Source organism: Xyrauchen texanus, chromosome 15 (genome assembly GCF_025860055.1).
Source record: "Xyrauchen texanus isolate HMW12.3.18 chromosome 15, RBS_HiC_50CHRs, whole genome shotgun sequence".
In the NCBI taxonomy this organism is placed as follows: Eukaryota; Metazoa; Chordata; class Actinopteri; order Cypriniformes; family Catostomidae; genus Xyrauchen; species Xyrauchen texanus.
In genome coordinates this window covers 43804071-43825999 of record NC_068290.1, presented here as the reverse complement: position 1 = coordinate 43825999, position 21929 = coordinate 43804071, and the positions used below count along the sequence as shown (strand labels likewise).

The 21929-nt window shown below is 38.5% G+C and overlaps 1 protein-coding gene across 1 annotated transcript; it reads left to right on the top strand.

The window, feature by feature from the left end:
* Positions 1-1234: 1234 nt before the first annotated feature.
* On the top strand, positions 1235-21929 carry LOC127655883 (tropomyosin alpha-3 chain-like). The gene is made up of 8 exons (XM_052143917.1): positions 1235-1449; positions 5501-5634; positions 5799-5916; positions 6015-6085; positions 14296-14371; positions 15691-15753; positions 16002-16071; positions 21045-21929. Exons 1-8 carry the CDS (start codon positions 1315-1317, stop codon positions 21125-21127), a joined length of 750 nt encoding a protein of 249 aa, XP_051999877.1. The 5' UTR covers positions 1235-1314; the 3' UTR covers positions 21128-21929.

Sequence of the window (21929 nt, the reverse complement as noted above, 5' to 3'; positions counted from 1 at the left end):
TGAGAGAGTAGCCTGTGAGAGACGAAACGCTGCTGATGTTGCGCCGCTTCACTTGACAGCGCGGGAAAGACATAAAAAGGCACGTTTTTGAATGGCATGTAAAAATTTAAAAACGAACACTCTACCTTCAATGTTTCACTGGATCTGTTGCTATTTTAATTAACCTTTAACTATCCCCTCTTCCATGATCCTTCCTGCGCTGTCAAGTGAAGCGGCGCAACATCAGCAACAACAGTTTCGTCTCTCACAGGCTTATCTCTCATTTGTTTGGGTGTGAGATGATAAAATACAGACTGCCTCCGCTATAATACGGAACGCAATTCTGATCCTTTAAATACCGGATATTGCAATTGTTATGCGACATATGATGAATGTTTGTCAATCAACATGCGGACATTACCGGCCCAATTTTTGACCGGCCCAGCGGGAAATCTCCCGATCTTCCCGATTGCCACTCCGGCCCTGATGTTTTGAAATTGTGAATGGTAGGTAAATTGGTGTAAGTGAGCGAATAAAAAAAAAAAAAGTATTTTCCTTAGAGGGTTGGATGAGATCTTGTGTTGGTGTTAGAAATTAAACATAGAAGGCCTACTAGGATCACTTTATGTCCAGTGCTACAGGCATACCTGGACTTCAACAACGATTTGCCTGTTCATTAATGCGGCCCTGCCCATGACATCAAAATCTCACTCCAGCCTAGTACCTAAAGTTGGCAACCCTGTGTAATTTGTAATCTGTACCTGATTACAATTTACAAAACGCACACCCCTGGAAGGGTGGAAACCGTCATAGATGAATTCAATATTCCATATCCAATTATTAATGTACATTTATTTTGTTCAATAGTCTTGTAATAAGTGGGATAATGGTCAATCAGACGCTCGTTTTCGAAATATAAACAAAAACCAACGGAATTAACTCCGTCGCAAACCGGAAGTACAGTTGAGCTGTTTCAAGAGACCACGCAGTCATTCTTTACACATAAAGAAAACATTATTTCAGCACAACCAATCATTTATGTCAATTTATTGTATTTAATTATTAGGTAGGTAGCCGTAAAATACGCGGGATAATGTACAGATATTCAGCCAGTCACTATCGCAAAATGAATCCTGATAGGTTCTTGAATCACCCGGAACAAACAGCTGACAGTCAACGATCCCTTACGTATTATTTTATACCTTTATTTTGACAGGGTGTTTGTGCGGAAGAGGTGTCACTTCCTGCTGACAGAGAGCGGCAGGTGTGTGTGGTGATTTGAGGGGCTCATCTGATCATCCTTTAGCAGCATCTCTGACTGACTGTGATCTGAAGATGTCTGTGACACTGAACAGTGTGGAGGCGGTCAAGCGCAAGATTAAAGTGCTGCAGCAGCAGGTGGATGAAGCGGAGGAGAGAGCTGAAGTCCTGCACAGACAACTGGAGGACGAGAAGAGAACCAGAGAACAGGTACACACACACACACACACACACACACACACACACACACACACACACACACACACACACACACACACACACACACATATTTTATCTCTTCTACCGCACAATCCCGCTATTTTATCATTTTTCTAAATTGAGAAAGGTTGTCAGTCCTAACATTAGAGTCGAACAGTAAAGCATGGTTTATGGGGAAAGGATAAATTACATGTTTATAGGAACTATGGGCGAATTCCAATTGGAAGTCATCATACCTATGCCATACTAACTGCATGTCTTGTAAAAGGGCCCTTTGTGGAGAAATAAAAAGGGAAAAGGGAGACATGAACAAGCTTTAATTTGTTTTTCATCTAATGTCCTCATTGCATACTCAAGGTCACATGGCAAAATGCTTTTAATGCACCATTGGTAAAACAAGTACCGGTAAACAGTTATGCTATATTTCTGGAATGGTCACACACAAAAATAAACCTCTGGAATAAGTCAAAAGAGCAAATGTTTTGTTCTTTGCTTAATTTTACACTACACTCTTATGTAAAGTAAAATATTCTCTAGTGTAATCTTTCTATGTTAGTAGAATGAGATCTGTCAGTGTTGTTCCATGTATTGCTGCAATAGAAGCAGAATCAATAAGTATTAACAATAAAACAATACCGATTCAAGGAACATGGTTAGCATGACCCAATCATGTGTAAATGAGTATCTAGCCTTGCTGTGCTCGCTTCATACATCTGATCTATATTTAAAAGCTAATTGGGGTTACTGTGATCATTAGAGACATTAATCCATTACAGCACAGATATTTTTGGAAAGCCAGTAATAATGTTCAACATTCCACCAGGAAGGCTCTGTTGCTGTAGTATGCCTTTGCATATTTAAGTTATACCTTTTACATATTTTTAAATTCATCCTGCGGTCAGAGGCGCATTAAACATGGGCTTATACAGGCTGAAGCCCAGGGCCCTACCAGTTTTGATCAAATTTCATGTGTTTTCCAAAAATTTCCCATCGCAACTTCCAAATCAATTTGATGGATCATGTTACAAATCAGCCCTCTACATTGTGAGTAAATCTCACACTATGTGACCATGTGTCTTATTAGCCACTGGCAAGTAAATATGAACATTTCAATCGCCAGTGATAGAGTTGTGTAGTGTTGAAGCACTGAGGCCCTTTTACTGAATAAAAAGCAGTTGATTAAGAAGCTGGATTCAGCCTCAGTCTCATGAGCATGCAGGAATAAGCACTTGTGTCTCATTCAGTTGAACTCAGAGCATCTCAGGGAACTGCACCGCAGACATCGCAAGAGCAGCTCTCTTATGAGTGTGTGAAGATGAACCAATTCTCAAGCGCTCTGATGTGCACGCCATCTACAGAGGCTTGCGACAAACTCCCGCGAAAATATAAACAAGGTATAAACGTATTCATTTTGTGAACCAAAGTGCTCCAGTTTCACTTAATGGCCACGTAATCGCAAATATCAGTGGTCATTGTGGGTTTATTCACGCAGTGTTAATAACATGCAGTGAGACAGAGGAGATGATAACATCCAAGAAACAGAATGAAAGCGAGCGGTGTATGAAATTTCAAACAGTGACAACAGCTTGTATCATTATTAAAAATGCGATTTAAAATGTGATTAAAATCATAAAGCAAAATCTAAAACAAGAAATTACAATATACTATATTGCCACTCTCAGTTTGCGTAATATATTTATTTACGTTATGCTTGCATGTCATCAAAAGCAGCATGCTTTGTAACAGAGAAGTATTATGTTAGCTTGACAATGCCTACATTAAGAGCTTTAAGCTACATCCACTAAACTTGGTACAGATCTTCAGACTGTTCTGGCTCTGGTTGCTATGAGTTTTCTATTAAAAAAACTAAAGATCAAACAGAAAAGTCCCATAGAATTACACTGATGGAATGGTCAAACGGGACTATTCAAACTTCAACTTAACTTACTCTCTCTCATTCTTGCTTTTGCATTGTGTTATAAAACCTTATAAAAATGTCAGAGAAGGCTTTGTCAAGCCCAAAAAGTTTGTCTTTACAAACTTTACCTATCTTGTTCATATTTAAAGCCCCTTACAGCTAATTGATGAAACATTTAGGGTGTGTTCCATTCAGACGTTATCATACCTAAGCCCTATTCCCTTCTAAGACTTCACCATCCAACGTGAGGGCTTTGGGGTGCTGAAAAGAGATGGGCTCAAAAATAACAGTCAATTGCAACTCACTTTAAAAGTAATTTTATATTGGAAATTGTGTAGATTAGAAATTGTCACCTTACAGCATGACAGTAATGATTGTTCTCCCTTCAAAGTGCCCCCTCAAGGCATCATTATGCATGTATCCTGTCCTATAATTGTACAACTCTAATTCTAAAAAGTTAGGACAGTATGAAAAATGATAATAAAAACAAAAGCGTGATTTGTAAATTAGATTCACCCTGTGCTGTATTGAAAGCACTACAGCTAAACATTATATTATGTTTTACCTTGTGAAATTGTATTTTTTTATTTAAATATACAGTAATTTCAAATCAGATGATTGCTACACGCTCCAAAAGAGTTGAGACGGGCAATTTAAGACTAATAACAATTTGACGTGTTGAATTAAGGTGATGTGAAACAGGAGATTTTAAACAATTGTGAGGCAATTGTGTCATAGTATACATAGTCGATCAGCCACAACATTAAAACCACCTGCCTAATATTTTGTAGGTCCCCCTCCTGCTGCCAAAACGGCACCAAACCACATCTCAGAATGGCATTCTGAGATTATGTTCTTCTCACAACAATTGTTCAGAGCGGTTATATTAGATATCGTAGACTTTGTCAGTTCAAACCAGTCTGGCCATTCTCTGTTGACCTTTCTCATCATCAAGGCGTATCCATCTGCTGAACTGCTGCTCACTGGATGTTTTTGTTTTTGGAACCATTCAGAGTAAATTCTAGAGACTGTTGTGTGTGTGTGGAAAACCCAGGAGATCAGCAGTTACAGAAATACTCAAACCAGCCTGTCTGGCACCAACAATCATCCATGCGATTATCTGATCAGCCAATCATGTGACAGCAGTGCAGTGCATAAAATCATGCAGATACAGGTCTGATCAACCATCAGAATGGGGAAAACATTTCATCTCCGTGATATGGAGCATGGCATGATTGTTGGTACCAGATGGGCTGGTTGGAGTCCCTACATCAACACTGTCCAGAAGTGCTGGTGACTTCTCTGGTCTCTGTCTCATCTTGGATGGAAAGTAGAACAGTGGAAGTGTTTTTTGATCTGAAGAATCCACATTTAAAAAGGTTTTTGAAAAACACAGCCATTGTGTTATGTGGGACAAAGAGGAAAAGGACCATCCAAGCAAACGGTTAGTAGCGTCAGTTCCAAAAGCCAGTGTCTGTATGGGTCAGGGGTGTGTCAGTGCCCATAGCATGGGTAACTTGCACATCTGTGAGGGCACCGTGAATGTAGACATGTAAAAATTTTGGAGCAACATATATTGCCATCCAGCACCGTCTTTTCCAGGAATGTCCCTGCATTTTTCAGCAGGACAACTTCATACTGCCTGGATTTTAAGTGCAATGCTGTGAGTAGAGTGCAGGTACTAGATTGGCCTGCCTGCTGTCCTAACCTGTCTCCAACTGAGAATGTGTGGAGCATTATGAAGCATACCATATGGCAATGAAGACCCCATACAATTGTGTAGCTAAAGACCTACATAATAGATGAATGGGGAAAGTTCCACTTTCTAAACTTCACAAATATGTGTCTTCAGTGCCCAAATGCTTAATTTATATTAGAACAAATGGCAATGTTTCACAGTGGAAAACACTCGACCGTCCCAACTGATTTGAAATTACTGTACATTTAAAAAAAACAATTCACAGATTAAAACGTCATATAATGTTTAGTTGTAGAGCTTTCAATATAGCAAAGGGTGAAATACAATTTACAATTTCTTTTTTTTTTTTTTTTCTTGGCATTTATCATACTGTCCCAACTTTTTCGGAATTGGGGTTGTATAATATGTGTGTGTTTGTGTATCAGGCAGAGTCAGAGGTAGCGTCTCTGAGCAGACGCGTTCAGTTGGTGGAGGAGGAGCTGGATCGAGCTCAGGACAGACTGACGGCAGCACTGCACAAACAAGAGGAGGCTGAGAAAACTGCAGATGAGAGCGAGAGGTGACAATACGTCTTTCACACTCATTTACATGGCACATTCCACAAATACTGTACATGAAAAGTAGCATTTCATAAATGTGTCATATATTTGTAACAACGCAAGAATGCTTAAAGATAACGTTTTCAATGTATTGAAAACCTATCCTTTAAATTTTGTTGTGTAGGGGAATGAAGGTTATTGAGAATAGAGCTCTCAAGGACGAGGAGAAGATGGAGCTACAGGAGATTCAGCTAAAAGAGGCCAGACACATCGCAGAGGAGGCCGACCGCAAGTTTGACGAGGTCAGATACTACTTCCTACTTCATGCATGACTAGGTTTGGGAACCGAGAACTGTTTCTAAATAACTGCTGAATAATTCTGTTTTCATACTAATTTCAGGTGGCTCGAAAGCTGCTGGTGATGGAAGGGGATCTGGAGCGGGCCGAGGGCAGAGCACAACTGGCTGAAGTGTGAGTCTTACTCACTGTTTTCACTGTTATGCTGATGATACTCAACTTTTATATTTCCTCTTAACCATGTAATGTAGTTTAATAGCTGAACCCGCTCCTGTCTGATTGGTGACCTCGTGCAGCACGTTGATTGCAGATTTTTATAGCGGACAGTTTGATTTGAATTGCACGTCACTTACATTAATACGGGTCAGATTTTAGGGTCTGACCCGTGTTAATGCTGTTGCTGACAGCACGCTGCATGAGTGCTAGCCTGCTTAGCATTGCTTATTCTTATAAATTCATCGTTTTATCCTTTGCCATTTTACCATGTGCTTTGGGTTTTTTCGATTTTCTACTGTTTCATTTGTGTATTTTACCGTGCGTACCCGTTTCTCTTGTTTTCTTTTTTCTTGCTTTTTTCCGCTTGTCTACATCTCATGTCTCGACTGCATGCATTCGTTTCCTCCACGGTGTTTTACACGGATTATTGCACCAATCTCAAACATCTGCTGGTTAGGAACCAAATCGATCTCAAACCCTCGCCGCTCAAGAACAACAACAAACAATTGTGGTAAGTCATGACATCTGCTCATGTAATTGCTTCCTGTATTACAAGCCACATGTTTACTATAGCATCTTCTATCAGCTGTGAGGGATTCACATGTGATAAATGTAAGGAATTAGTCAGACTGACAGAGAAGTTTAATGAGTTAGAGACACGCAACCGAACACTAGTGCAGGTCAGTGGGAAAGAGAAGCCGGTAAATACTGTTTCGCATGTGTATAGTACATCGAGCAGCACACACTTTGGTTCTGGCTGAAGAGCCCTCGCAGCAGGGCGATTGGGTGACGTCTCTGTGGCATACTCGCTCAGCAAAGTGACACAATTCTCCTGTTCCTGTTAGGTTTTCCAAACGATTCTCCCCACTCAGTGATGCACCCACTGAGAATCATGTTGAAAGAGATCTAATAATTGGTGATTTCTATTGTAAGGAACATGGAAATGGAGACTCCAGCCAACGTTGTTAAATGCATTTCTGTTGCTCGGGCATCTGACATCAGATCAAATTTACAAGTGCTGGCTACGTGGATTACGTAGATTTTCTAAAATTGTTATTCATGTTGGCACAAATGATGTCCGGCTTCACCAGAAATCACAAGAGATAATGTTAAAGAGGTGTGTGAACTTGCATAAACGATGATAGACACTGTAATATGCTCTGGCCCCCTCCCTGCTTGTTGTGGTGACTAGGTTTATAGTAGATTAGTGTCACTGAATGGCTCGATGTCTGAGATATTCTCTGTCTGGAGAATAGCATAGGATTCATAGACAATTTGAAGAGTTTTTGGGGTAGACCTGTACTGCTGAAGAGAGATGGCCTCCATCCCTCCAGGCAAGGTGCTGTTCTCCTCTAGTAATTTGGCTCATATTCTTAATGATAGTATTTGACTAACTGGGGCCCAAGTCAGAAACAGATAAACTGGTTAATCCGAACACCTGCTAGATGCCTTCAGACATCATACAGGTCACATAAACTACAAAACACAGAGACTGTATCACATAGAGACTGTGTCTGTTCCCCGAACTACCAAACACAAAACTCTCATTAAATAATTTGATTTAGGTCAAACTTGAAAAATATTTTTTTATTTGAATATAAACATCATATAAAGGTAGGGCTACTAAACATTAGATCCCTTTCTACCAAAAAAATAATTTTAAATTAAAATATTACAGATTATAGTTTGGATGCACTCTGTTTGATTAAAACCCTGTCTTAAACAAGATTAATATATTAGTTTAAATGAATTTACTCCCCCAGGATATTGTTATAAACATGAACCCCATCTGAAGGGTCAAGGAAGAGGTGTTGCTACAATTTACAGTGAAGTTTTGGTGTTACTCAGAGGACAGGATATTATTTTGAGTCTGTTGAACTAATAATGCTTAATATGACATTGTGAGATATAAATAATAAATTGTCTTTTGCCCTTGCTACAGTCTATAGATTATCCGTGCCTTACTCTGGTTTCCTTGGTGAATTTGCACATTTTCTATAAGATTTATCATTTTCATAGATAATGAAATTACACCTTGGGATAAGCATTCATCGATATTCTCAACTCTCTTGGAGTCACACAAAATGTGGCATGACCAACTCATCGCCATAATCATACGCTAGATTTAATTCTGTCATATGGAGTTGATGTTGATACTATAGAAATTCTACTGCAGATCATTACTTTTTCTCTTGGGTGTTGCGATCAGCTAATGTCACTCAGTCTACACCACTCTATCGTTCAGGTAGAACTATTTTTCGACTATTAAAGATGGCTTCACTAATAAACTTCCAGAATTGTCTCACATACTCTGTAAGCCAAAAAGTCTAAAAGAACTTGATGTAAAAACAGAAACTATAAATACAGTCTTCTGTAGCTCTCTTGATTGATCGACCCCCCAATTAAAGAACATTTTAAGAAAAAAGCATTGCACCGTGGTACAATAATCACACTCATGCTCTCAAGAGAGCAGCTCTGAAAATGGAGTGCAAGTGAAAGAATACAAAATTAGAGGTATTTCGTGGAAGGATCGTGTCTGTAACTACAGACAGGCACTAAAAGCTGCCAGGTCAGCATTTTTTAGCAAACTCAAAGAAAATAACCACAACAATCCTAGGTGTTTATTCAGTACTGAGGTTAAATTGGTTTGGAATAAAGCATCGACTGAACCAGATATTCCATCGCAGCACAATAGTAATGACTTCTTGAAAATTGGAAATCTGCAATCAACTATCACATCAACTCAGAAAACAGTGTCTCATAATTTTCCTCACGAGCAACTTCAATCCATCACTGTTATAGGTCATGAAAATTATGTATATAATAGCTCTTCATGACCTATAACAGTGAAGGATTGATGTTGCTCGTGAGGAAAATTACGTATATAATACAAAACTTATGAACCCATCAAAAGCCACAACATGTATGTTAGATCCAATACCAACTAAGCTCTTAAAAGATGTATTCCCAGTAATCTCAGAACCTCTTTTTAATATCATTAACTTCTCACTATCCTTAGGACAAAATAAAGAAACTTTAAAATGGCAGTTATCAAACCACTTAAGAAGCCACAGCTTGATCTTGAGAATTAGCCAATTGACAGACCGATTTCAAACCTCCCATTTATGTAGAAAATACTATAAAAGGTAGTGTCCTCTCAACTATGTTCATTTCTACAGAGAAATGGAATAAATTAAGAATTTCAGTCAAGATTTAGGCCCCATCACAGCACAGAGACTGCACTTATCAAAATGACTTGCTTTGATCTTGTGATCATGGCTGCATTTCACTTCTTTTGCTTTTAGATCTTAGTGCTGCCTTAATAAATCATGGCATTCTCTTGAATAGGCTTGAGAATTATGTTGGCATTAGTGGACTTGCATTAGCATGGTTTAGGTCCTATTTAGCAGACCGCTACCACTTTGTATGTGTAAACGAGGAATTGTCAAATCAAACAAAAGTTACAGTGCATTCGGAAAGTATTCACAGCGCTTCACTTTTTCCACATTTTGTTATGTTACAGCCTTATTCCAAAATTTATTAAATTAATTATTTTCCTCAAAATCCTACAAGCAATACCCCATAATGACAATGTGAAAGAAGTTTGTTTGAAATCTTTGCAAATGTATTAAAAATAAAAAATCACATGTACATAAGTATTCCAGCCTTTGCCATGACACTCAAAATTGAGCTTTGGTGCATCCTGTTTCCACTGATCATACTTGAGATGTTTCTGTAACTTGATTGGAGTCCACCTGTGGTAAATTCAGTTGATTGGATATGATTTGGAAAGGCACACACCTGTCTATATAAGGTCCCACAGTTAACAGTGCATGTCAGAGCACAAACCAAGCTATTAAGTCCCAGGAATTGTCTGTAGACCTCTGAGACAGGATTGTATCGAGGCACAGATCTGGGTAAGGTTACAGAAAAAATTCTGCAACATTGAAGGTCCCAATGAGCATAGTGGCCTCCATCATCCGTAATTGAAAGTAGTTTGGAACCACCAGGACTCTACCTAGAGCTGGCCGCCCGGCCAAACTGAGCGATCGGGGGAGACGGGCCTTAGTCAGGGAGGTGACCAAGAACCAGATGGTCACTCTGACAGAGCTCCAGCATTTATCTGTGGAGAGAGGAGAACCTTCCTGAAGAACAACCATCTTTGCAGCACTCCATCAATTAGTCCTGTATGGTAGAGTGGCCAGACGAAAGCCACTCCTCAGTAAAAGGCACATGACAGCCTGTTTGGAGTTTCCCAAAAGGCATCTGAAGGACACTGGTCTGATGAAACAAAGATTGAACTCTTTGGCCTGAATGGCAAGCGTCATGTCTGGAGGAAACCATGCACCACTCATCACCTGGCCAATACCATCTCTACAGTGAAGCATGGTGGTGGCAGGATCATGCTGTGGGGATGTTTTTCAGCGGCAGGAACTGGGAGACTAGTCAGGATCGAGGGAAAGATGAATGCCGCAATGTACAGAGACATCCTTGATGAAAACCTGCTCCAGAGCGCTCTGGACCTCAGACAGGGGCGAAGGTTCAACTTCCAACAGGGCAACGACCCTAAGCACACATCCAAGATAACAAAGGAGTGTCTACAGGACAACTCTGTGAATGTCCTTGAGTGGCCCAGCTAGAGCCCAGACTTGAACCCAATTGAACATCTCTGGAGAGATCTGAAAATGGCTGTGTACCGACGCTCCCCATCCAACCTGATGGATCTTGAGATCCTGCAAAGAAGAATGTGAGAAACTGCACAAAAATAGGTGTGCCAAGCTTGTAGCATCATACAAAAAAATACTTGAGGCTGTAATTTGTGCCAAAGGTGCTTCAACAAAGTATTGAGCAAAGGCTGTGAATACTTATGTACATGTGATTTGTTTTTTTTACATTTTTTTATAAATTTTTTTTTAAATACATTTTCAGAGATTTCAAACAAACTTCTTTCACATTGTCATTATGGGGTATTGTTTGTAGAATGTTTAGGAAAATTATGAATTTAATCCATTTTGGAATAAGGCTGTAACATAACAAAATGTGGAAAAGGTGAGGTGCCGTAAATACTTTCCGGATGCACTAAGTATGGATTGCCACAGGGATCAGCTTTAGGATCTCTGCTTTTCTCCTTATACATGCCTCCCCTAGATGTTATCAGGAATCATAGAATAAGTTTCCACTGTTATGCTGATGATACCCAACTTCATATTTCTTCTAAACCCAATGAAATTTCACAATTCTCCAAATTAGCAGTGTAGCAATGAAAACAAAGATTGAATAGCCAGAAATGTCCTTCTACTCAATTCCGACATAAGAGGTACTAATGATTGGACCATAAACTTCTAAAAATAAACTGCTAAAATATAATTTGACTCGATGGATGTACTTTTACATCATCTTCAACAGCAAAGAACTTTGTATTGGATACCAATCTGTTCTTTTGAAAATTGAATTTCCAATGTGTGTAGAACAGCATGAGAAATATTGCTAAATTACGACACATGCTCTCTGTTGCTGATGCCGAAAAACGAATTCATGCATTCATAACCTCAAGACTAGATTATTGTAATGCATTACTGGGAGGATTCCCAACAAGTTCAGTATATAAACTTCAATTGGTTCAAAATGCAGCAGCCAAAGTGCTGACTAGAACCAAGAAATATGATCATATTAAAAAAATGTTATCGTTGTTACTTTAACCTGTTATATTTCGTATTTTAAAATTCTGTTTACTACATACTAAGCTTTGTATGGTCTAGCTCCACAGTACTTAAGTGACCTTCTGACACGCTGCATAAAATTGAATGGCATCTATACTAATATTATTCTATTTGTTTCTATATCTCAAATCCCAAGGTTACCAGAGCCAGCCAGATGCAGCTCTGTTCCTGCTTGGTGTCAAACTCCACTGCTAAGTGTCGCTGAGAGATGACTACAAACTACAGCTGGTGCCAGCCAGACATCACTTCAGTCTTTTGACTTCAGAGGATGAACTGATCCCAACTCCAAGACATGGGATACTTCATATGCCACTGCCTGAACCTTGGACTTGGGATGGACCTCACCGAATTGACCTGCTGGTTGAACTGCGATGCACCTCGTTATATCTGACTACATCACCTTTGTCTATTGATGGACTGAACTCTTGAAATGGAATACATAGACTATCAGTGAATTGCCAACAAAAGCCTTCATCAGCCAATTAACAAAGGACAATTGCATCTATGTGAACTTCTGCAGTTAATACAGGATGAACTTCATTAGTCATTAATCTTACAATTCATACAAAATCTTAGTTTAAACACTGGCCCTTAACATTTACTTAGTTTATTCATTTGAATGCACTTTACATAAGTAATATTGGCATTATATTCATGATGTTAGTCACAGTGAGTCTGGTTTCTCCAAAGGTTATTTTTCTCCATTAACCAACATATTATGGAGTTTTGTGTTCCTTGCCACAGTTGCCTTCAGCTTGCTCACTGGGGTTCTAAATACAATTATTATTTAATTTCTATACACAATTTACAATAATATTTAATCAAACTACGCAGTGATGACTAAGACTTTATAAATATTACAGTTTCATTGTCTGTTAATGCCTGATCTTCTGTAAAGCTGCTTTGAAACGATGTGTGTTGTGAAAAGCACTATACAAATAAAAAAGATTTGACTAGGGCTGGGTATCAACAACAAACTCATGATGCTTATTGGTCCACAGGAATGTGGCAGAGCCATCACAGAACCACTCGGCAAGTGATCCACTCTACTACTGTAACTCAGGAGTGTGCGCGCATCAACCGGGCTTTACTCGATATTCGAGCTCCAGAGATAGAATAGCAAAAAAACAAATCACTTGTGCTAGTTAAGCCTCGATTTCACATCACAGACCACAAAACTGATGCGACCCATTTAATTCTTGTGAGAATTCTAGTTTAAAGCGATATGGAGGAAGTCAAACCCCTCAAAGTAAACAGGCCCGAGATGCTAAACAGTGCTGTTGAGGAAAAGAGAAACGCTGTGATATGCTCTAATTTTGTTTTGTTTTTTAAATAACACATGACCCAATTATTAAGAGCCTTATGAAAGGAAAATTATACCTGTAAGCATTAAACAAACATTTTCATTAGCACAGTCACTACTCCGTTAATGTGCTCTACTCGTGGGTACAGTCAGAATATTATAACTAGTCCAATAGAAGTACAGGGATAATTACATTTTAAGTTTAGTTTGATTTAACTGCACCTTAAAGTAAAAATTATCTTTGGAATATAAAATGTTTCAGATGCAATTATGGAATAAACCAACTGCAAGCGTTTGGATGACCTTATACATAAGTCATCACCGAAGACCATTTTTGACCAATTAAGAAACTTCTTAATTTTAAGAAGCCCTTAAAATCAACCTAATTCAAAACGTACTCCTATTTCCTGTCTTTAGTTCGAATTAGTTTTTTTAAATATCAATGGTTTCAAACTCTGAGCATCTGTGACTGACAAGTTTGGTTCTTGCTTCAAGTAAAACTGTATTTAATGAAGTCTGGGTCATATTTCCATATCTAGTTTTGTTCATTATTTTGAGGATTAGGGCATGTCACGCAACCTGTCTATGTGTTCTAATCCTAATCTAAACATGTCCATATGTCTATTTAGCTAGCTTCAACCAAGTGACAGATGAATTTGCACCAAAATACTGTAGAGTTTATCGGACACAGCAACAAATGTTATGAGAAGCATCTTCGCCCTTTGTTGAAAGTTAATAAGTCTATTCTTACTGTGCATGGTTATATGGTTTGTTGAATTTTATTATTTGCATTGTTGCTACCTTCCCTGCTGTCCCTATCAGAATATACCAGCAACCCATTTTTGGTTCTTCCTGTAATGCTTTTAGACAGCTGTGCACAAGTTGCATTTAAAGTACATATCTTAAACAAAATGCAGATGTTTCGTTATGGCTGCACCCAGCAATATTTAGATGATTTTATAATAGTGGGGATGTCATTAACTAAATAACCTGACTTTCTGCTCTTCATCTCTCTGGCGTGTGTGTGTGTGTGTGTGTGTGTGTGTGTGTGTGTGTGTGTGTGTGTGTGTGTGTGGTCTGATATCCCCTCCCCCCACAAATCCCTGCATGTGGTTGTTTGTCATGTGATCGGCTGTGTCAAACAGCACGAAGCGGCGTTTGGAGGAGCAGCTGAGGGGTTATGACCAATCACTGAAGACACTGCAGGTGTCTGAAGAGAAGGTACAAAACAAACACGCACACAAACAAACGTGTCTGTTACGCCTCACCTGATGCCACCGGAGCTGCACTGGCTCTGCTGTGTTCTCCAGACACTTCACCTGATGCCACTCACCCCTTCATAATCTTCTTCCTTTGGTGTCACATTTTCTGTTGGTGCTCATGGCTTTCAATGCATCTGGGCATTATGGGTACCCTTCATTGCTCACAACTGTTTAACTGTTGTCAAATCAGTATTGTGTTTCCACTGATTTTAGTCTTGAGTAGTCTCGAACCGACCACATAGACAGGAAGAGATCATTTGACCAACATGTAAAGTGTCCAATCGAAATTAATTGTTATTTAGTGGTTTGCTATCAGAAATAATTAATCCCACAATAATTAATCGGTGTGAAAAAAACCATTCGATTTAGATTTTTTTTAATGAGGGATGTCAGATATGCTGGGCTATTTCAGAGCATGCATGTGGACAACGTTGAAGCCAGTAGAGTGCAACAGTTCCCACCCACTCCAGTGCAACAGTTCCCACTCTTGGTTCCAGATGTGTTTTTCCCCATACATTTCTTTCCATAGGGATATCATAAAATCCTTCATAAAAGAGTTGTAAGCCATGAACCAAACCAACCAGCTCCTAAGTGAATCACAACATTACAAACTTGAATTTGAAACAAAAAATTATTTGAATATCGGACAAAGACTGAATACTGAACATCTTTAATGAGTGAATGAACTACAACACCATGATGCATTATAAAATGTTGAGTAACAACATTCATTTTAAAATATTCGGATATTAACAAATATATAAGTAGTCATGGGAGTGAGCAGTTGCTGCAGAGCTCTTTTGGCACATCTTTTTTGCTGTGATTTTCTGATTGGTGGATTTTTCTCTTCAGGATCATGGGCAGTGTAGTTCTTCAGCAGGAATTCTGCTAATAAACATGCTGTTTTTTGAATGAAGTTGAAATAAAGCAGACTGATGGCTTCAACAGAAGCATATACCATCAATTATCAATCTCAGAGCTCATGACAGGTGTCTTTAAATGTTTATAAGTTATCATTAATAATCAATTTGCCTATGAAAATGATTCAAGGAATTTTTTACTACTTTAACCAGACTGTTGCGCACTATTGTGGTTTAATTAATGTATGAAGCAGCGCTACAAATGCATTTTCTAGGTCTAGTAGACAGACTTTGCAAAAATCAGACTGGTATGATTTCAGTCAGGCTAAAGCATTTACATAAAATTTGTAAATGAACAATTATTGTTTTATTTTTTTAGTCTTAATGAAATCTGATTGGTTCTCTGTGTCTCTTACAGTATTCACAGAAAGAGGACAAATATGAGGAGGAGATCAAGATCCTGTCCAGCAGACTGAAAGAGGTCAACTTTGATTTTCACATGGTCACATTAAAGCACTTGCACTTAAATGTTGTGTACTGTGGATTCCTTTAGCTCAACTGGTAGAGTGCATGGCACTAGCAACACTAGTGTCATGGGATTAATTACCAGGGAACACAATTTATACCATAAATGCACTGTAATTCACTTAGGATATAAGCATCTGCCAAATGCATAAATGTCAAATTATTACTGCATTTATCTTTGTTTTGTGTTCTATTTTCTTACAGGCTGAAACTCGTGCTGAGTTTGCTGAGAGATCAGTGTCCAAACTTGAGAAAACTACTGAGGACCTAGAAGGTAAAACTCACTCAAGTCCATTTGAAAAACCTAGAATGAAATTGTGTTTCACAACTATACCTTATGCACTCAGCCATCTAGTGTATGCATTTTCAAAGCGTAGTATCGTCTCAAATGCAACAGTAGCTGGGTTTCGATCTAAATGGGTTTCGGCACATCACGGAGCCCCGATACACCTGTCTATCGCCTTTTCTACTAGATACGGCAATCACTGTTTGCGATATAGCGCTGCCACATATTATCAGAAGAGGAAGAAAACTGAAGATCAAAGAAATCTTCAGTTACTGGTTTACTCGGAGCCGCCAAACATGGCATCTGAGGAAGATACTCATGTTGCTAAGATGGTTTTTGTAAACACAAGATCTCTTCAAAATAAAACATTCATTTTAAATGACTTTGTTAAATCACAGGACTTGGACATTTTATTCATAACGGAGACTTGGCTTTGAATCGGTGAGTTGGATCCTTTAATTGAACTTTCTCCCAATGGATATGATTTCTTTAGTTCCCCTAGGACTGTGGGGCGAGGTGGTGGATTGGCTTAAATTTTTAGAAAAAATGTTACGTGCCGATTGCTACCATGGATCAATATAATTCCTTTGAAGTACAACTGCTACAGGCTCAACTGCCTATTCCAGTACTTTGTGCTCTCATTTATAGGCCACCTAACTATAATAAGGACTTTATTCAGGAATTTGCTGGTTTTCTCTCTAACATTCTACCTACTATGGACAATCTTATAATTCTTGGTGATTTTAATATTCATATATGCTGTCCTTCCAAGCCACTGGTTAGGGAGTTTGTGCAGATTGATTCTTTTAATCTCACACAGCATGTTTCTGGCCCTACTCATGAGCATGGTCATACACTTGATCTTGTTTTATCTTTTGGCATTTCTGTACAAAATGTTGAAATCTCTGACTTTTGTCTATCTGATCATAAGCCTATTGTTTTTAATGCTATATTGTCTGGGCAAACTTTAAAATCGTACTCCTCTGTGTTCTTTTCTCGCATCGTTACCACAGCTACGGCTAGTCATTTTTCTGAGGCCTTCTCCACGTTTTCCAAAAGTACTCCGAAATTAATAAAAACAAATTTAGGAATAGAAGAGATGGTTACCCATTTTAATAATACCTGCACTTTTATTTTAGACTCTGTTGCCCCTTTTAAATTTTCAAAACCTAAACTTAGGACAGAACCTTGGTTGAATAGTAATACACGAGCTCTCAGACAGGATTGTAGGAAAGCTGAGAGTAAATGGAAAAAAGACAAATTGCAAGTGTCTTACAAACTCATGAAATACGCGCCATCCATTTACCAACATTCTATAAAAGATGCAAAAAACAAATATCTCTCTGAAGCAATATCAAATAATTCTCACAATCCCAAATTTCTGTTTAATACAATAACTAGAATCTTATCTCCTACTACTAATTCAGGCCTTGATGATACACCTGAGACTTGTACAGCGTTTTTAGATTTTTTTATGGGTAAGGTAGATGCCATACGATCTAGAATGACCATTGGTAGTTTTGATCTCTCTGAATAAGTCACCTGCTTCACTCTGTTTGATCGGTTCGAACAAATATCCCTCACAGATCTTATGGATATAGTGCAACAGATTAAGCCAACCACCTCTTCGGTTGATGTTGTTCCCACCCGGCTCTTTAGAGAAGTGCTGGATACTATTGGCTCTAGTGTATTGGCTATTTTAAATAGCTCATTGAACAGTGGCTGTGTTCTGTCATGCCTTAAGCAGGCATTGATCAGGCCATTTCTCAAGAAGCCTAATTTAAATATGACAATCTTAAATTTCAGACCCATATCTAAACTGCCTTTTGTATCAAAAATCTTGGAGAAAATTGTCTTTTTAATCAGCTTTCCCTATTTGTCTCAGGTAACAATATTTTAGATACATTTCAGTCAGGTTTTAGATTGCAACATAGTCTTCACTTCTCAAGGTGTCGAACGATTTGTTGCTCACTCTGGATTACGGTAAATCTGCAGTTCTAATGTTACTTGATCTCGGTGCAGCATTCGATTCGGTTGACCATGCTATCCTTCTTAAAAGTTTAAGGGATGTGGTTGGCATCAAGGGCACTGCTTTAGAGATTGGTTTACATCATACCTCTCAGATAGGACTGTGAGGGTTACGATTGGAAATTCGTCCTCTTCTGCATTGTTCACTTGTGGGGTACCCCAGGGATCCCTCTTGGGACCCATTCTATTTTCTCTGTATATGCTCCCTTTGGGTTCTATCATGAAGAAATATAATATTTCATATCATTGCTATGCCTATGATACTCAGCAATATATTCCTCTTTGTTCTGATTACTCTTGATCTGTGATTCTAAAATGCTTTGAGGACATTAAATGCTGGACTGCAAAAAACTTTCTCCAATTAAATGAGGGCAAAACTGAGGTTGTTGTGTTTGGTTTTCCTGGTGCTGTCTCTGATATTACTAGGAACCTAGACACAATGTCTTCAAATGTTCATCCTTTTGCAAAAAACCTAGGTGTAATTTTTTTACTCCGAGCTAAATTTTGGAAAACAGATAAATGCTGTGGTGAGGAGTAGCTTTTTTCAATTAAGGCAAATAGCCAAATTAAAACCTCTGCTCCCATTTAAGGATCTGGAGACAGTTATCCATGCCATATCTCATCTAGACTTGACTATTCAAATGCATTGTATATGGGGGTAAATCACTCATCTATGTATCGCCTGCAGTTGGTCCAAAACGCAGCTGCTAGGTTGCTTACTGGTGCTAAGCAGAGGGAACACATTTCACCGGTTTTAGCATCTCTCCACTGGTTACCGGTGCATTATAGGATCCATTTTAAGATCTTGTTATTTGTTTATAAAGCCTTAAATGGTGTGGCCCCTTATCTGTCAGAACTTCTGAGCTATCAGCAAAACCCCTAGAAGCCTCAGATCTTCTGACAAATTTCTCCTGCAAATACCTCGCTCTCGCCTAAAGTTTAAAGGGGATTGTGCTTTTTCTGTTGCTGGCCCTAGACTATGGAACAGTATACCTCTGGTTTTTAGGTCTGCCCCTTCCATTCCTGTTTTTAAATCATGCCTGAAGACGTATCTGTATTCCTTGGCTTTTACATGAAAGTTTATTGTGACTATATGGGTAATTTCTTGTTTTGTGTTATTTTTCAAATTAGTCTTTTATTCCTCTGTGCCCTGGTATTGCTTAATTTGCATATGTACAGTACTTTGGTATACAGTAGTGTTCTTAAATGTGCTATATAAATAAATTGACCTTGACATAATGTTTAGCATTTAAGCAAATTTTTTAAATTTGTCCCTAGAAAATATGAATGTAGGGCAGTGGTGGCTCAGCGGTTAAGGCTCTGGGTTACTGACCAGAAGGTCGGGGGTTCAAGCCCCAACTCCGCCAAGACACCACTGTTGGGCCCTTGAGCAAGGCCCTTGACCCTATCTGCTCCAGAGGTGCCGTATCATGGCTGACTCTGCACTCTGACCCCAGCTTAGCTGGGATATGTGAAAAAAATTATTTCACTGTATATATGCAGAAATGTTTGTATAACGTGTGACAAAAGATCAATTATTATTATTTTGTCTTGATGAACAAGCTGAATGACCTCCTTGCTTAGCGGAGAGTTGTATTAACAGGATCAGACCAATTGTACCTCATTTTATTAAATGCTGCCAGGAGACGCCATAGAATAAGTGTAACATCTGATATAATGAGGGCTAAAATTGATATGATGCCCATATGGTTTTAGCCTCCGCATACATGGCACTCAACTGTTCTTATGGATTATTGAGGACCCATTTTAAAGACCAATTGTGAGTTAAACGTTTCCGAATGCCAAGGGCTATGCACATAGAATTGTGTGCCAAGGTCGGACCTTTCGCTCACATCAAGCTCTCGCATACTCTTAACATGTGTACGAATGCATAAAACACGTCATCATTATGCAAATAATCTGTTTACATCATCTTAATGCACATTTTAACTAATGTGAAACTCTAGAAAATCCATCTCCTCCTAGCGCATTAAATTGTATGTGAATTGAGAGTTTATTTGCATACCAAGCGTTTTCAGTCAGGATTTCTTATGCACAATTTGAAAATGAGCATAAAAATTGTTGGATGGAAACCCAGTGACTAATGTTTTTCAGCTGATGGAAGTGACGTTTCATACGCACTTGAATGTGTTGCAGCTAGATCTAGTGCATTAGCCAACCTCAGTCCAACACTTAAAGTATCTCAAAGAATGTACTTATTCACACAGCATGATGGGTGGTGATGGTGAAGCATTCAACTCATGTTTGTGCTGTCTTCATATAAGTTTCAGTAGTTGTCACATTCACTATTACTTATAATAATTTTTAGGCCACCATTTGTGGCAAGGTAAGTTCATCCCTTCCACTACGTAAAGCAAGCCGCAGCCGTCGAGTGCATGAATTGTCCAACGGTACACACTCTGGTTGAAGTACATCATCTGGATCTCACAGCACTTTATGCCTTATTGTGTTTTGAAGTATGAATGCGCTATTCGCACTACAAAATGATTTAGATTAATGCAGAAGAATAATAGAATAATGCTGCTTGTGCCTATGGAAATGGACAGGGTTCCTGAAACCAATAGTGTGAATAGAAAATGTAGAGACCCAATCACAAAGAGAACTACAACAGGGAATTTGGTTATTTTTCACTTTTAAAGAGGACTGAAGTGTTGAAACACTCTTTATTATAATCCGTTGTAATCTCATAAAGTCATGTAGTGCGACTCGTGCATAATCACTGTAAGGATGACTTTATTTATTATGTCTCATCCTGTATTAGTTTTCATTTTAATATTTCAAAATAATTTTTGGACAATGAAACCATCAGTTTTACTTGCCCTGTGTGGAAGTACCTAGAAAAGCTGAATGTTGAGGCCTGTGTGTGTATATTAAATATCCTCCTGTGATCATATTTTCTGTATGGTTTTCAGAGAGGCTTGCCACAGCCAGAGAAGAGAATATTAAGATGCACACCACTCTGGATTCAACACTTCAAGAACTTAACAACTTCTAATTCCAGACGTCTGTCCTCTTCTCTCTACATGCTAACTGCACCAGTTTCTTCTCCGATTGCTGTGGGTGATTTATTGAAGCTGGTGCTTTAATTTCACACTGCATGTTTAAATTTATGTTGACAGAAATGTTTCATTCAGTTTGACAGGCTTTGCCTTGTCCATTTAATGTTTTTCTGTAATATGAAGTCATATTTTTGGTCACAAAGTAAATCAAACAATGCAAAGTTAATTTAGATTAATCACGATGTAGGGGAGGGACAGACATTGACTGTTGAAGTTTGATCAGTATTAATCACCTAATCACTCAATCTGTAGAGTGCCAAAACAGTGTTTGACCAGCTTTATCATCTCATGTATTTGTTTAGCAGGTGTCAATTTCTTTTTAGTGTCTTTCAAGGGTGGTGTTTAGTTGTTTATTTTTTATTTTTCCCAAAGTATATTAGTTGTGTGTTATTTTTTTTATTTGTTTGTGTGTAACATTTCCCAAAAAAGGGCCATAAATCCAGCTCTGGACCAACACTGGTCTGTTCCCCCAGCACCTGTAATCCCACTGAGGTGACATCATGTATAATCCACAGAGGGGTGGTCACAGGTATGGCGGGGTGATCAGTCAGTTATATTCCACTGCCAAATTAAGGAACATGGCAAAATAAAGAGGGAAACACATTTGATTACTGTCTGAAACCTTTAAAGAGTTCAGTTATTAATACCAATTTGCATAGTGGATAAATTGATGAAAAGATGTAAATGTTTATTGACTGTTTAATTGTAATTATGGCAACCATTGTTTTTATAAATAAA

What these genes read in the sequence shown, in the direction of transcription:
- LOC127655883 (XM_052143917.1), top strand. Translation starts at nt 1,315, where the DNA reads ATGTCTGTGACACTGAACAGTGTGGAGGCGGTCAAGCGCAAGATTAAA. An exon ending in AGAAGAGAACCAGAGAACAG is followed by an intron (nt 1,450 to 5,500) that starts GTACACACACAC and finishes TTTGTGTATCAG; the next exon opens with GCAGAGTCAGAGGTAGCGTC. An exon ending in CCGACCGCAAGTTTGACGAG is followed by an intron (nt 5,917 to 6,014) that starts GTCAGATACTAC and finishes TACTAATTTCAG; the next exon opens with GTGGCTCGAAAGCTGCTGGT.